This window comes from Rhinoraja longicauda, chromosome 3 (assembly GCF_053455715.1).
Source record: "Rhinoraja longicauda isolate Sanriku21f chromosome 3, sRhiLon1.1, whole genome shotgun sequence".
NCBI classification, from domain to species: Eukaryota; Metazoa; Chordata; class Chondrichthyes; order Rajiformes; family Arhynchobatidae; genus Rhinoraja; species Rhinoraja longicauda.
The window spans coordinates 53,566,281-53,582,669 of record NC_135955.1 but is presented as its reverse complement, the minus strand read 5'-3'; the positions used below and the strand labels follow the sequence as shown (position 1 = coordinate 53,582,669).

At 49.5% G+C, this 16,389-nt stretch overlaps 1 protein-coding gene across 1 annotated transcript in view; it reads right to left on the bottom strand.

The window, feature by feature from the left end:
* The window catches only part of hsd17b3 (hydroxysteroid (17-beta) dehydrogenase 3), a 45,580-nt gene extending 30,224 nt beyond the window's left edge, over positions 1-15,356 (bottom strand). Inside the window, exons 1-3 of the mRNA XM_078396979.1 lie at positions 15,215-15,356; positions 11,671-11,717; positions 9,231-9,306 (exon numbers count right to left, since the gene is read on the bottom strand). Of these exons, the coding sequence (XP_078253105.1) occupies positions 9,231-9,306; positions 11,671-11,717; positions 15,215-15,356 (265 nt within the window). The remainder of the gene's footprint in view (positions 1-9,230; positions 9,307-11,670; positions 11,718-15,214) is intronic.
* Between the last annotated feature and the right edge of the window lie 1,033 nt (positions 15,357-16,389).

Sequence of the window (16,389 nt, the reverse complement as noted above, 5' to 3'; positions counted from 1 at the left end):
CCCCTCATATTCTCTCCCCCCCCAACCCCACTCCCTCTCCCCCAGCCCCACTCTCACTCTCCCCCACCCCCTCACCTCCACCCCTCCTCACCCACCCCGCCTCCCCCACTGTCTCCTAACCCCACCCTCATCCCCCTCCCTCCCCTACCCTCCACCCACTCTCCCCACCCGCATTCTCACTGTCCCCCTCCCTCCCACCCCCTCTCCCCTCTTCCCCACCCCCACTCTCTCCTGACCCCCACAGTCGCCCTTTCCCCCTACCCCCCACCACCAACCCCCTTCCCCACACACCCCCTCTCTCCTCCCCCCACCCTCCCCCTCCTTTCACTCTCACTGTCCCCTTCCCCCGTCCACCTTCCCCCCCTTCCCTCCCTCCCTCCCTCACTCCCTCCCAGCCCCACTTTCTCCTCCCCTCACCACCATCCCCTTCCCCCCAGCTGTCCCCCTCCCAGTCCCACTCTCCCTCCCACCCCCACTCTCTGCTCCACCCAACCTCCCCCACCCCCGCACTCTCCCATGACCCCCACTGTCCCCTTACCCCCCCACCACCACTCTCTCATCCCCCCACCACCACCCCCTCCCCTGCTGTCCCCTTCCCCCACACCTCCTCCTCCCCACCTGCACTCTGCCCTCCTCCCCAGTCCCACTTTCCCTCCCACCCCCACTCGCACTCTCCCCCACCCCTCTTTCCCCACCACCCCCCTTTCCCCCACTCTCTCCTCCCCCCACCCCCTCAGTCTCCTCCCCCAACCCCACTCTCCCCCACCCCACCTTTCCCCTCCACACCCCTTTCCACCACTCTCTCCTCCCCCAGCCTCACTCTCACTCTCCCCCACCCCTCGCTCCTCTCCTCTCCCCAGCATCACCCCCTCCTACCCCCACCCTCCACCCACTCGCCCCACCCCCATTCTCACTGTCCCCCTCCCCCGCACCCCCATTCTCCCCTCTTCCCCACCCCCACTGTCCCCTCCCCCCCCAGCCCCACTCTTTACCCCCCACCACTCCCCCACTCTCTTCCCCCACCACCCCCCCACTCTCTTCCCCCCACCACCACCCCCACTCTCTTCCCCCACCACCCCCCCACTCTCTTCCCTCACCACCACCCTTCCCCCCACACCCTCTCTCCTCCCCCTTTCACTCACTGTCCCCTCCCCCCCACTCTTCCCTGACTGTCACTGTCCCCCTCCCCCTCTTCCCCCCACCACCCCCACTGTCCCCCTCCCCAGTCCCACTCTCCCTCCGACCCCCACTCTCTGCCACCCTCCCCCTCCCCCATTCTCTCCTCCCCCCACACTCCCTCTCCCCGCCAATCACTCCTCCACTCCCCCCACCCCTCTCCTCCCCCAGCCCCACTCTCACTCTCCCCCATCCCACCCTCCTACCCCCACCCTCCACCCACTCGCCCCAACCCCATTCTCACTGTCCCCCTCCCCCGCACCCCCACTCTCCCCTCTTCCTCACCCCCACTGTCCCCCTTCCCCCCCACCCCCACTCTCTTCCCCCACCACCACCCCCACTTTCCCCCCACCACCACCCCCACTCTCTTCCCCCCACCACCACCCCCACTCTCTTCCCCCCACCACCACCACCCCCACTCTCTTCCCACCAACACCACCCCCTTCCCCCCACACCCCTCTCCCCTCCCCTTTCACTCACTGTCCCCTCCCCCCCACTCTTCCCTGACCCCACTCTCTGCTCCTCCCACACTCACCCTCCCCCCCATTTTCTCCTCCCCCCACACTCCCTCTCCCCGCCAATCTCTCCTCCACTCCCCCCACCCCTCTCCTCCCCCAGCCCCACTCTCACTCTCCCCCATTCCCCCTCTCTCCTTCCCACCCCTCTCCCCACCTTCACCCCCACCCTCCCCTCCCCCACCTTCACCCCCACCCTCCCCTCCCCCGTGGCGTGGGTTGAAGGGACGGATGAGCGGACCATCAGTCCGACCATCTCCCTCCTGCTCAGGAGTGTCCCCCGGGTGTGGGAGAGCGGGGAGAGTGAGGGGAGTGAGGAGAGGGGAGGTGGTGATTGCGGGCGGGCGGCTCCGCTAACGGCGTCCATCTTGTTTGTGCGAGTGAGGAGAGGCCGTGCGTGGTGACGTCAGACGCACAGCACTTGGAAAAATGTGTTTAGAAATGAGAGTTTTAAAGTTTAAAATGTCTGTAACTTAAAAGATATTCGACCAATTTAAGTAAAACTTGTTATAAACAGTCGCGAGGACAGTGGTGATTAAGGTGGCGCTAACATTGTGGCGCTGTGGTTTACCATTGTGGCTGCAGGTCCACATGTTATACATATATCTGCATGAGTTGTGGGGGAGGCGGGCAGTGCGAGCTCATCTCACAGGGGCATTGTGATGTCACACGCTGAAGACCTTGAAGAAATCAGTTAGAAATAAAATGTTTTAATTTTAAAACCTCTGTAACTTAACAAATATACGACCAAATTAAATGAAAATATAATTTCTCACCAGCCGGGAGAGTGGTGATTAAGGCGCTGTAAAAAGTGTAGCGCCACGGTTTACCGTTTTGGCGAAATGGCAAAATCACATTGTGACATACATACGGATTTATATACGAATATATATATATATGTACAAGATCTGAATTTTAGAGAGAGAGAGAGAGAGACAGACAGACAGACAGACAGACAGACAGACAGACAGACAGACAGACAGACAGACACTCAGACAGACAGACAGAATCTCAATGGGGAGGAGGGGAGGGGTAGAGAGGGGAGGGTTGGGTGAAGAGGGGGAATGGGGTGGGGGAGGGGAAAGGGAGCCACTGACACCGTCTTGTCAGCGGCCATCTTCTTTCTCCTTCACTGTGGTGCCCTGCTCCTCCAGGGGAGGGGGAGCGCAATTAAAGGCAGTACAGGGAAGGGGAGAGGGTGTGACCGAGGAGCCTTGGACCCAAAGCCTCTCCTGTATTGGTGTAGCACCCTCAACCCCCTACTCAATCCCCCTTATCCCCCCTCCCTACCCCCCACTCTCCCATCTTCCTTGACCGCCACTCTCTCATCCCCCCCACCACCACCCCCTCCGCCCCCCCTCACGCGTTTTTTCTTTAAAATAAATTGTCTGTTAAAAAAAAAATATTTAAATCTCAATTGGGGGGGGGGGGGGTGTGGAGAGGGGAGGGTGGGTGAGGAGGGTGGAATGGGGTGGGGGAGGGGAAAGGGGAGAGGGAGCCACTGACACCGTCCTGCCAGCGGCCATCTTCTTTCTCCATTACTGTGGTGCCGTGCTCCTCCAGCAGAGGGGGAGGGCAATTAAATGCGGTACAGGGAAGGGGAGAGGGTGTGACCGAGGCGCCTTGGACCCAAAGCCTCTCCTGTATTGGTGTAGCACCCTCAACCCCCTCCTCAATCCCCCTTATCCCCCCCCCTCCCTACCCCCAACTCTCCACTCTTCCCTGCCCCCCACTTTCCCCCTTCTCCCCCAACCCCACTCTCTCATCCCCCCCATCACCACCCCCTCCTCCTCCCCACCCCTGCTGTCCCCTTCCCCCACCCCTCCATTCCACCCCCACTCTTCCCTCCTCCCCACCTCACACTGCCCTCCTCCCCAGTCCCACTTTCCCTCCCACCCCCACTCTCACTCTCCTCCACCCCTTTCCACCACTCTCTCCTCCCCCCACCCCCTCATTCTCTCCTCCCCCAGCTCCATTCTCTCTCCTCTACCCCCCTTTCACCCACTCTCTCCTCCCCCCACCCCCCACCCCCACTCTCTCCTCCCCCATCCCCCACATTCTCTCCTCTCCCAGTACCTCTCACTCTTTCCCAGCACCACCCCCTCTCTCCTCCACCCCTCCTCATCCACCCCTGCCTCCCCCACTCTCTCCTCCCCCCACCCTCACCGCTCTCCCACCCCTACCCTCCACCCACTCGCCCCACCCGCATTCTCACTGTCCCCCTCCCCATTCTCCCCCACCCCCTATTCCCCACCCCCACTGTCCCCCTTCCCCCCTACCCCCACTCTCTTCCCCTACCACCATCCCCCTTACCCCCACACCCCCTCTCTCCTCCCCCCACCCTCCCCCTCCTTTCACTCTCACTGTCCTCTTCCCCCCCACCCACCTTCCCCCCTTTTCCTCTCCCCCACTCTCCCCTCTTCCGTGACCCTCACTGTCCCCCTTCCCTCCCACCTGCACACTCTCTTCCCCCCACCACCACCCCCTCCCCTGCTATCCCCTTCCCCCCGCCCCTCCTCCTCCCCACCCGCATTCTGCCCTCCTCCCCAGTCCCACTCTCCCTCTCACCCCCACTCGCACTCTCCCCCACCCCCCGTTTCCCCCACACTCCTCTCCCCCCCACCCCCACTTTCTCTCCTCCCCCAGCCCCACTCTCCCTCTCACCCCCACTCGCACTCTCCCCCACCCCCCTTTCCCCCACTCTGCCCCACCACCACCCACATTCTCTCCTCCCCAGCCCCACTCTCACTGTCCCCACCCCCCGCTCTCCTCCACCCCTCCTCGCCCACCCCCCCGCTTCGACTCTCTCCTCCCCTCACCCTCCCTTCCAGCCACTCGCCCCACCCCCATTTTCACTGATCCCCTCCCCCTTTCCTCCCCACCCTCTCCTCCCCACTCTCCCCTCTTCCCCACACCCCACTGTCCCTCTTCCCCCCACCCCCACTCTCTTCCCCCACACCCCCTCTCTCCTCTCCTCACCCTCCCCCCCACCCCCTCCTCCCCCTTTAACTCTCACTGTCCCCTCCCCCCCTTTGCCACTACCTCCCCCCACTCTCCCCTCTTCGCTGACCCCCACTGTCCATCTTCCCCCCACCACCCCCCTCCCCCGCTGTCCCCTCCCCCACCCCCGCTGTCCCCCTCCCCCCACCCCTGCTGTCCCCCTCCCCAGTCCCACTCTCTCCTCTCCCACACCCACTCTCTCCTCTCCCACGCCCACTTTCTCTCTCCCCCAACCCCCCCTTTCCCCCATTCTCTCCTCCCCAGCCCCACTCTCACTCTCCACTACCCCCCCCGCCTCCCCCCACCCTCAACCCCCTACCCTCAACCCCCTACCCTCAACCCCCTACCCTCAACCCCCTACCCTCAACCCCCTACCCTCAACCCCCTACCCTCAACCCCCTACCCTCAACCCCCTACCCTCAACCCCCTACCCTCAACCCCCTACCCTCAACCCCCTACCCTCAACCCCCTACCCCCACCCTCAACCCCCACCCCTTCCCTCCACCCACTCGGCCCCCACGTCCACTCCCCTCCGTCGAGCCGTTGGCGGCAAAAGGCACTTACCGAACGTGCAGGGAGGAGGAGCAGGAGGGAGGAGCTCCGGACTACTGGAGTCGGGTGGCGGAGGTCGGACTACTCGAGTCGGGCAGCGGGTCTGGGAGAGTGGGGAGGGGAGAAAAGCGAGAGGAGGGAGGAGAGAGGAGCTGCGGGAGGGAGCTCAAGCTTAGACATAGGGTGACAAATTCATTAAATTTTTAATATATTTAGGATTAGTGTTCCAGTTCACCCAGCTAAACCAGTTTATCATGTTATTAAACCTTTGCTCAGTCCTCAGATGTATGTAAGATCATTTGCATTAAGTTGACATTCCAATATCTTGGCAATGCCTTAAAAGCTGCACCAACCCCATCCACAGTGCCATCCAGAAGATGCAACAATGCCAGACCTCTGAAGCATTACCATGCGTGATTTTGTTTTGTTCCAAGTTCAGGGCTAGACAGAAAGATAGGAGTTAATATATGCTTTTTTTATATGAGGGCAGGATGAGAAAGGAATACAGAATTACAAGCAAATGAAATTATATGAGGGTTGGTCAATAGACAATAGGTGCAGGAGTAGGCCATTCAGCCCTTTGGGCCAGCACCGCCATTCACTGTGATCATGGCTGATCATCCATAATCAGTACCCCATTCCTGCCTTCTCCCCATATCCCTTAAGAGCTCTATCTAACAATCTCTTGAAAGCATCCAGAGAATTGGCCTCCACTGCCTTCTGAGGCAGAGAATTCCACAGATTCACAACTCTCTGGGTGAAAAGGTTTTTCCTCATCTCCATTCTAAATGGCTTACCCCTTATTCTTAAACAGTGGCCCCTGGCTCTGGACTCCCCCAACATCGGGAACATGTTTCCTGCCTCTCACGTGTCCAATCCCTTAATAATCTTATATATGTTTCAATAAGATCCCCTCTTATCCTTCTAAATTCCAGTGTATACAAGCCTAGTCGCTCCAGTCTTTCAACATACGACAGTCCCGCCAATTTTCTATGTCAGTACCCTACCCCCAATACCATGTGCTCTAATTTTGCCCACTAATCTCCTATGTGGGACCTTATCAAAGGCTTTCTGAAAGTCCAGGTACACTACATCGACTGGCTCTCCCTTGTCCATTTTCCTTGTTACATCCTCAAAAAATTCCAGAAGATTAGTCAAGCATAATTTCCCCTTCGCAAATCCATGCTGACTTGCAATGATCCTGTTACTGCTATCCAAATATTCCGCTATTTCTTCTTTTATAATTAACTCCAGCATCTTCCCCACCATCGATGTCAGGCTAACTGGTCCATAATTTCCTGTTTTCTCTCTTCCTCCTTTCTTAAAAAGCGGGATAACATTAGCTACCCTCCAATCCACAGGAATTGATCCTGAATCAATAGAACATTGGAAAATGATCACCAATGCGTCCACAATTTCTAGTCACTTCCTTAAGTACCCTAGAATGCAGACCATCAGGCCCTGGAGATTTATCGGCCTTCTGTCCCATCAGTCTACCCAACACCATTTCCTGCCTAATGTGAATTTCCTTCAGTTCCTCAGTTACCCTAGGACCTCTGTCCACTAGTACATCTGGAAGATTGTTTGTGTCTTCCTTAGTGAAGACAGATCCAAAGTACCTGTTCAACACGTCTGCCATTTCCTTGTTCCCCATAATAAATTCCCCTGCTTCTGTCTTCAAGGGACCCACATTTGTCTTCACTATTTTTTTCCTCTTCACGTACCTAAAGAAGCTTTTACTATCCTCCTTTATATTCTTGACTAGGAGGTCCTCATCTTTTCTCCCCGTATTGCCTTTTTAGTTATCTTCTGTTGCTCTTTAAAAGTTTCCCAATCCTCTGGCTTCCCGCTCATCTTTGCTATGTTATACTTCTTCTATTTTTATACTGTCCTTGACTTCCCTTGTCAGCCACGGTCGCCTCTTACTCCCCTTAGAATCCTTCTTCCTCTTTGGAATGAACTGATCCTGCACCTTCTGTATTATTCCCAGAAATACCTGCCATTGTTGTCAGTGCTGGAAGGGATCTTAGATTGCGTGGAAAGTGTAGCCGAGGGAAAGATGGCTAAGAAAGGGGTCAAGAATATGTGCAGGCAAGGGATACTGCTGAATTTGATTAAGATATCTCAAAACAAAATAAGCATATGTTAAATTTACTAAATGTGAGACAGATGGATAGAAAGGCAGAGAACCAGGTAACTTGGAGCTTATCTGATTACTCAAGGGATGAGAGGATCATCTGGGCCAGTCTATCAGGAATATTTCAAGTACTTAGCATGCAACTCCTTCATGAGATAGCAAGATTCCCCGGGTTATGAATAACATAACATATGGAAATCTAACCTAATGCAAATACTCCCATACACTTTTCTAAAGTATTTTTCAAACGAGTGATATGGTGATAAAATGTTACTTGGTATTCATTAACGACTGGATCTAGTATATATTCCATTAGTTTAAATATAGGTAGAATTAGGGGGATGATTCAATGAAATGAAAGTATTAAATAAAGTCTAATATGGGTTACCAAAGGAAATGGATGATTTGGAACTCCCACTGTATAGAAAATGGATGTTTCTGACTTATGGACAGTTCCCAAGAACAGAGATTATTCATACCCCTGGGACTCTCTGTAATTTACCTTTACTTTAATTATTTTCATTTATTTGAAGATGCGACCCAAAAAGTCACCTATCCATGTTCGGCAGGGATGCTGCCTGACCCATTGGGTTACCTTCAATGGAAACAGTTATGAAAGTTTTTTGTTCTTTTATGAAAATACAGTTGATATAATGAAGTAAGAAAGAGAAAGAAAACGTTTTGCTCCACTGAAACTCAAAAATCAAGACAGCAGTTTGAACAAAAGGTATATCGCAGATAAAGGATAGATTCACCGATCTTGACATTTTGGCAACACTTTATTCTGGCGACCAGAATTCACAGCTTAAGTTGGTGGGAGGGTTATATGGTGTTAGGCAGGCAGATTGAATCTGGACTTAAGATCAATTTACATAATTATATATAACCCTTCCACCAAATTTTTTTTTTTTTAAAGGTGGTGGGAGGGTTATATATAATTATGTAAATTGATCTTAAGCCCAGATTCAATCTGCCTGCCTAACACTACCTTTTGTTCCCACTTGCCAACCGTGGGAGTTTCAAATCAAAAGACACCCATTTCCAGGGAATATTAGTGACTGGAGGTGGGATAAGACTTGAGAAACAATTTCCAAGCAGTTGGTGCTCATATTCCAACCCAAAAGACATTCAAATTGATGTTGTAAAGTTAACAAGTGTTCTGCCTCTTGCCTTTTTTTTATTCCTGATGTGAACCTCTACTTTCAACAATTTCCAACAAGCCTCATACTCAACTGCTCATCCAACCTCCCGCGCCAGTGAGTTTCATGCTGGAGAGAACATTCTGCACCAGAAGCATACGGTGCATCACGTGAGAGGACTCACCAACACCCGCAGGCACTGCTGCTTTGCCTGCCCACTGTTCACCAACTTAGGAGAAACCCAAAAATAGGTGCTCATGAATCAATAAAGTGGAGCAAAAGAACCTATGTTTATAAATCAACCAACAGCTGAAAGGGAGCATTGCCTTCCAAATAAATCACAGAATACTGGACAACAGACTTTTTGAAGTACTATATAATAATCTGTCATTGTGAATACGAAACTAAATATGGGGCCTACAACCTGAAACATTAACTCTGCTTTTTCAACAGCTGCTGACTTACTTAGTGAGTTTTCTGCTTTTTCTATTTTTATTTCAGATTTGCAGGATCTGCAGTCTTTGATTAAAAAATATATATATTAATGTCCAATAACAGGACAATAATTAATCAATTCTTGGTCAGATCAGCCATATCATTTCACATGGTTTATTCAGGGCTTCTGTCACCCATTCAGCAAACGTTACAGAGAGAAACTAAAGAAATTCCCAATGTTGGCACTTAGTTGAAAACAAAAAATAGAAATCTTACCAATTTCATCTGCAACCTTTTGTAGCTTCTCATAAGACCTACTTATGAGTACAATGTTTAAACCACGCTTGGCCAACTGCAACAGAGAGAACAAACAATCATTGAAAGAGATGAGCAAAGTTCTGTTAACAGGGTTCTGGTCAGTTCTGGTTGGCTAAAATGTTTGCAAATTCTGTCTGAAAGTGCAATGTTGCTAGGATTCAGAGGTAAATCCATTGAAATAATTATTCACAAGATCAGGATCAGAAGCACCTTGCCAGTGAGAGAGAAAAATTGAATGCAAGATAAATTTTATAAAATTCTATTGAATTCCAATTCCAAATAAATTAGAACAGAGCATAATAATTCTGGAACCACATTTCAGAAAGCCCCTGGAGACCGTTAAATCAATGGCTGATGTAATCGATTAACAACGTGATTACATAGAAAAATAGAAACATAGAAAATAGGAGCAGGAGGAGGCCCTTCGAGCCAGCATCGCCATTTATTGTGATCATGGCTGATCATCCACAATCAATAACCCGTGCCTGCCTTCTCCCCATATCCCTTGATTCCTCTAGGCCCTAGAGCTCTATCTAACTCGATCTAACTCTCTTAAATCCATTCAGTGATTTGGCCTTCACTGCCCTCTGTGGCAGAGAATTCCACAAATTCACAACTCTCTGGGTGAAAAAGTTCCTTCTCACCTCAGTTTTAAATGGCCTCCTCTTTATTCTAAGACTGGACTCGCCCAACATTGGGAACATTTTTCCTGCATCTAGCTTGTCCTGTCCTTTTATAATTTTATATGTCTCTATAAGATCCCCTCTCATCCTTCTAAACTCTAGTAAATACAAGCCTAGTCTTTTAAATCTTTCCTCATACGACAGTCCCGCTATCCCAGGGATCAATCTCGTGAATCTACGCTGCACTGCCTCAATTACAAGGATGTCCTTCATCAAATTAGGAAACCAAAACTGTACACAATACTCCAGATGTGGTCTTACCAGGGCCCTATACAACTGCAGAAGAATCTCTACTCCTATACTGAAATCCTCTTGTTATGAAGGCCAACATGCCATTAGCTTTCTTCACTGCCTGCTGTACCTGCATGCCAACTTTCAGTGACTGGTGTACAAGGACACCCAGGTCTCGTTGCACTCCCCCCTTACCTAACCTGACACCATTAAGATAATAATCTGCCTCCTTGTTTTTGCCGCTAAAGTGGATAACCTCACATTTATCTATATTATTACTGCATCTGCCACGCATCTGCTCACTCACTCAACCTGTCCAGGTCACCCTGCAACCTCCTAATATCCTCTTCGCAGTTCACACTGCCACCTAGCTTTGTGTCATCCGCAAACTTGCTAGTGTTACTTCTATTTCCTTCATCCTAATCATTAATATATATGGTAAACAGTTGCGGCCTCAACACCAAGACTTGCGGCACTCCACTCGCCACTGCCTGCCATTCTCAAATGTTTACAAATGTTTCCTGCATGCACTCTCAGTTTTAATTTCAGATTCTTAGCATCTGCTGTTTTCAATTTTCAATTAATCCATTATTGTCCTGATCATCCATAACATCTCTTTGTGATATATATAAATGACATTGACATCAATGTAGTTTGGTTGGTTAGTCAGTTTAAAGACTTCACCAAGATTACTGGAGTCGCAGACTGTAGAAAAGACTATTGAAATATACAGCAGGAATAGATCAGCTTCAGAAACAGGTAGAGAAATAGCAGATGGAGATTAATCCAAGCAAGTATGAGTGTTGCACTTTGGGAAATCGAATGTAACGGGAAAATATACAATTAATGACAAGAACCTTGTCATTGATGTACGGAGGTTGTGGGGACACCTGATTTAAGTATATAAAATCAAAATTAAGATAAGGCAGACAGTCGGGTGCTGTTGGTATGGAGTTTGCACGTTCTCCCTGTGTGACCATGTCAGTTTCCGCTGGAGGCAGATAAGATCATGACATTTAAAAGACATTTGGATAGGCACATGGATATGTAGGGAATGGAGGTGTATGAATTCTGTGCTGGCAGATAAGAGCAGATGCCCTGGTATCATGTTCAGCACAGAGATTGTGAGGCAAAGGTCTGTTCCTATGGTGTTCGATGTTCTATGTTCGACTTCACATGGTTTATCCAGAATGCTGTGGACTCGGTCATAGTGCTGATTCTGGAAGCAAATCACTCTCAATCTAAAGGGAATGCTTGTAAAAATTAGAATCTACAGAACCTTGGTGCATCTAAATTATTTATTAAAACCCTGCCTCACCTGGCTTAATCTGACCTGTGCCCAAGCATTTACCTTTCTTTTGCAGACAAATATAATTAGAGCCCCATCAGAAATGAAATACATTGATTTACCATGCACATACAATTTACAGTACAAAGAATTAGTCTTGTAATTTGCACAATCTGAAGATATCCTTGCATCTTACCTCATGTGCATATGCTTTTCCAATACCATCTGTTCCACCAGTGACCACTGAAAACAGAGATAATTAAATGGCATGCATAGACATTAACTTAAATAGCACTCTGGTAAAAGTACTTTCTTGTTGGAATTATTTATGCTTATTAGTTACTTACTTAACATGGTAAACAGCAGGTTGCTTGCAGGTTAACAGCAGGAAAAACTTGCTGTTTACTGTGAAAAGTCTTAGAATTGTACAATATCTAATTATAAAGTCACACACAGACTGCATTTATTAAATGCGATACAACGCTTAGTGGGAGGGAATGCCAAGATTTTCATCTGATGGTAATGGTGCATCAATATATATTGTGTGTTTCCAACTCAGTAGACTACTCACCTGTTGCTACTGTCGATGAAGAAAGTGGATGTTAATGGTAGTACAATTGGTTATGGCCATGCATTAAACATCCCAGGAAGGTGAATAAAATGAACTGAAATTAAATGCAGCAACTAGTTTCTATACATTAGCAACGGTGAATTAGGAAATCTCCCATAACCACTGCAACATTTCCTTTGCGACATGCCAATTTTAACTCTCGATTCAACTTGCACCCTATATCCAGGCTACTGTTTGGGGGCCTGTAGATAACTCCCATTAGGGTCTTTTTACCCTTATAATTCCTCAGTTCTGTCCATACTGATTCTACATCTCCTGATTCTATGTCACCCCTTGCAAGGGACTGAATATCATTCCTTACCAACAGCGCAACCCCACCCCCTCTGCCCACCTATCTGTCTTTTCGATAGGTCGTATACCCCTGAATATTCAGCTCCCAGCCCTGGTCCTCTTGCAGCCATGTCTCTGTAATTCCCACAACATCATACTTGCCAATATCTAACTGAGCCTCAAGCTCGTCCACTTTATTTTTTATACTTCATGCATTCAAATACAACACTTTAACCTCGGTATTCACCTCCCCTCTCACACTGGTCACTATTGGTCCTGACCTTACTCTCTTATCCCTTCTCAAACTTTCCTTCCCATTAATTCGGGAGTCTTTTGCAACTTTTCCTGTAATCACTTCCCCTTTAACTCCATCTTCATATTCCCAATTTGTCAACCCCTCCCCCTCACTATTTAGTTTAAACCCACACGTGTAGCACTAGCAAACCTACCTGCCAGAATGCTGGTCCCTCTCCAGTTAAGGTGTAACCCGTCCCTTTTGTACAGGTCACCCCAGAAGAGATCACAATGGTCTATAAATCTAAATCCCTGCTCCCTGCACCAGCCTCTCAGCCATACATTCATATCCCCCATCTCCCTGTTCCTGCCCTCACCAGCACGAGGTACAGGAAGCAATCCAGAGATAACCACCCTAGAAGTCCTGCTCTTCAGTCTTCTTCCTAACTCCTTAAACTCGTGATGCAGAACCTCCTACCTCTTCCTCCCGACGTCGTTCTTGCCCACGTGCACAACTACTTCTGGCTGTTCACCTTCCCTCTCGAGGATGTTCTGAAGTCGGTCTGTGACATCTTTAACCCTGGCACCAGGGAGGCAACAGACCATCCTCGAGTCTCGCCGGCTACCACAGAATCTCCTGTCCGCACCTCGGACAATGGAGTCACCCACCACTATGGCTCTGCCCGACGTCGGTCTCACCGGTCAAGTCTCAGTATGAACTGTGCAGGGTGACTTGGACAGGTTGTGTGAGTGGGCAGATGCATAGCAGATGCAGTTTAATGTGGATAAATGTGAGGTTATCCACTTTGGTGGTAAGAACAAGAAGACAGATTACTATCTGAATGGTGTCCAGTTAGGAAATGGGGAAGTACAAAGAGATCTGGGTGTCCTTGTTCATCAGTCACTTAACGTTAGTTAGCATGCCGGTGCAGCAGGCAGAGAAGAAAGCGAATGGCATGTTGGCATTTATGGCAAGAGGAGTTGAGTATAGGAGCAAAGAGGTCCTTCTACAGTTGTACAGGTCCCTTAGTGAGACCGCACCTGGAGTACTGTGTGCAGTTTTGGTCTCCAAATTTGAGGAAGGATATTCTTGCTATTGAGGGCTGCAGCGTAGGTTCACTAGGTTAATTCCCGGAATGGCGGGACTGCCGTATGTTGAAAGGCTGGAGCGACTAGGCTTGTATACACTTTAGGATGAGAGGGGATCTTATTGAAACATATAAGATTATTAAGGGACTGGACACGTTAGAGGCAGGAAACATGTTCCCAATGTTGGAGGAGTCCAGAACCAGGGTGCACAGTTTAAGAATAAGGGGTAGGCCATTTAGAACAGAGATGAGGAAAAACTTTTTTAGTCAGAGAGTTGTGAATCTGTGGAATTCTCTGCCTCAGAGGGCAGTGGAGGCCAATTCTCTGGATGCATTCAAGAGAGAGCTGGATAGAGCTCTTAAGGATAGTGGAGTCAGGGGGTATGGGGAGAAGGCAGGAACGGGGTACTGATTGAGAATGATCAGCCATGATCACATTGAATGGCGGTGCTGGCTCGAAGGGCCGAATGGCCTCCTCCTGCACCTATTGCCTATTGTGCGAATATTCTGTTTCAAAGCACTAAGGAAATAAAGGGATAAATAATGGCCGAGAGACTAATCCGGGTGGACTCTTGTTCAAGGTGTCATGAGGAGAGGGCAGGTGGGCATTTTGCCACCTCTCTCTCTCTCTCTCTCTCTCTCTCCTGCATTGCCGGGGTTACCCGTGCTACACCCTCAACCCACAGACTGTGACTTGGGTAACCGCGCCCAGTGTAGAGGAATCCTGTTGACCAGGCTAGATAGATAGAGGCACTCCGTGGAAGAGCAAATGCCAAACGTGCACCCGCCACCCAACCATTCCCCTTCCCGAACTGTGTGGCAGCTGGCGGAGCGGAGAGCCCAGCCCAGCCCAGCCCAGCCCAGCCCAGCAAGTGTGCCTGCTGTCCTGGGTGCCAAGACCACACAAGTGTCTGTCTGTCCCTCAGCGCGGATGGGACAGACATCCCGACACGCGAGTGGCTGCAGAATCAACCAGCCGGCTCAACTAACAGAGCGCGCTGATGACAATCTATTGAACAACTTGCAAAATATCTGCTTTCCAGCACCTTTTTCTTTTTACCTCTCACTTTGTATCATCCTATCAATCCGAAGAAGGGTCTCGACCCTAACCTCACTGGGCTGGCTGCCTGGGCTGCTGAGTTACTCCAGTAGCTTGTGTCCCTTTTATCCAGTTCCACAACATTGTTCTACCGCGTCCACCACAACTGCACGCCGTCAATTCCATTCCTATCATTGCGACCAAGTTCCACTCCATAATCAAAAGATTGCACTAATTCGGGACGATATCGCCACCAAGGAACAGAATTGCTGACAAAGTCAACTGTAAATCACAGAACTAAACTTGAGGATTTCCTAATACTACAAAGAATTACAGGATGAAACGGACAAACAACAAAGCTGGGAAACATGACAACTATTTCGCATCAACAATGTCATGCATATCAACACAATAAATGTCAGAGTACAGATCTTAGCGGGAAATAATCCCACTACCTGAAATAAACTGTCATAATCACCTGCCCATTCCCCCATGGAAACGAAGAAAGAATCCGGCACTCCATGCCACTTGGTGAGAAGAAAATACCTCAGGCATTTCAGTACTTTCAGAAAAAATATGAACATCACCAAAATGCCAAACAGAACCAAGAACTTCTCCATCGTTGTAGTAATTGCAACACTCGTCGGCAGAAACAACCAAAAAGATTCAAGGCGAGTTGAAACGACTCATATAACGTAAATCATCTGTCCATCACGAACTGTGTTCACAGTTCCTCCATACAGCCGACCCAATTGAAATCCTGTTTATCCGGACCCGCCTATTCAATTGTTAATATGCGATGCAGGCTCATTATAGGAGACACTGGAATTAAGATGACATTTCATTTGTTTGCCTTCACAGAATCATAGAGTCGTTACAGCAGAGGATGCCACTTGCCCCATCGTCCTCTGCCGGCTATCTCCCTGAACGACTCTATTGTTCCAGCTCAGACTCCCCCCTCCAGAGCCTTACAAATGTGGCTTGCTTATATATTTATCCGGTTCCTTCTTTTGTTGGCCAGGCTTGATCCCGCCCGCACCACCGCTGCCCGCAATACATTCCGGATCCCAACACACACTGTGAAAGTAAACTTTCTCAATGTCACTTAAAATTATTTTCCCCTTTATTTTATACCTGTGACCTTTGGTCCTGAAACCCTTCACCAAAGGGATCATCCTCCCAATCTGTTCTATTCAGACCTGTCAATGCTGAAATCGTTGTTAACCTGCCACGTTTAGCTGTTTAGATAGACACAAAATGCTGGAGTAACTCAGCGGGACAGGCAGCATCTCTGGAGAAAAAGAATAGGTGACGTTTAGGGGCGAGACCCTTCTTCAGACGAAGACGAGTTACTCCAGCATTTTATGTCTATCTTCGATATAAACCAGCATCTGCAGTTCCTTCCTGCGTCGTAGGTGACTGCTATTTCTGTACATTGGGTATACGGCAAAGAATGTCACTGCCTTGTCACATGTGACAATAAAGTATTCCTATTCCCATTCCTATACCTTTAGCTGTTTGGCTGCTCTTAGTGGTGCTGAAAAAAGGCATTCCAGCCTTTCTGTTTTCTTAGAAGTTAAAGACCTCTACATGTGCTAGACAGAGTAGGAATAGGAGGATATTTCAGATGAATACGTGGCTTGAAAAATGGTG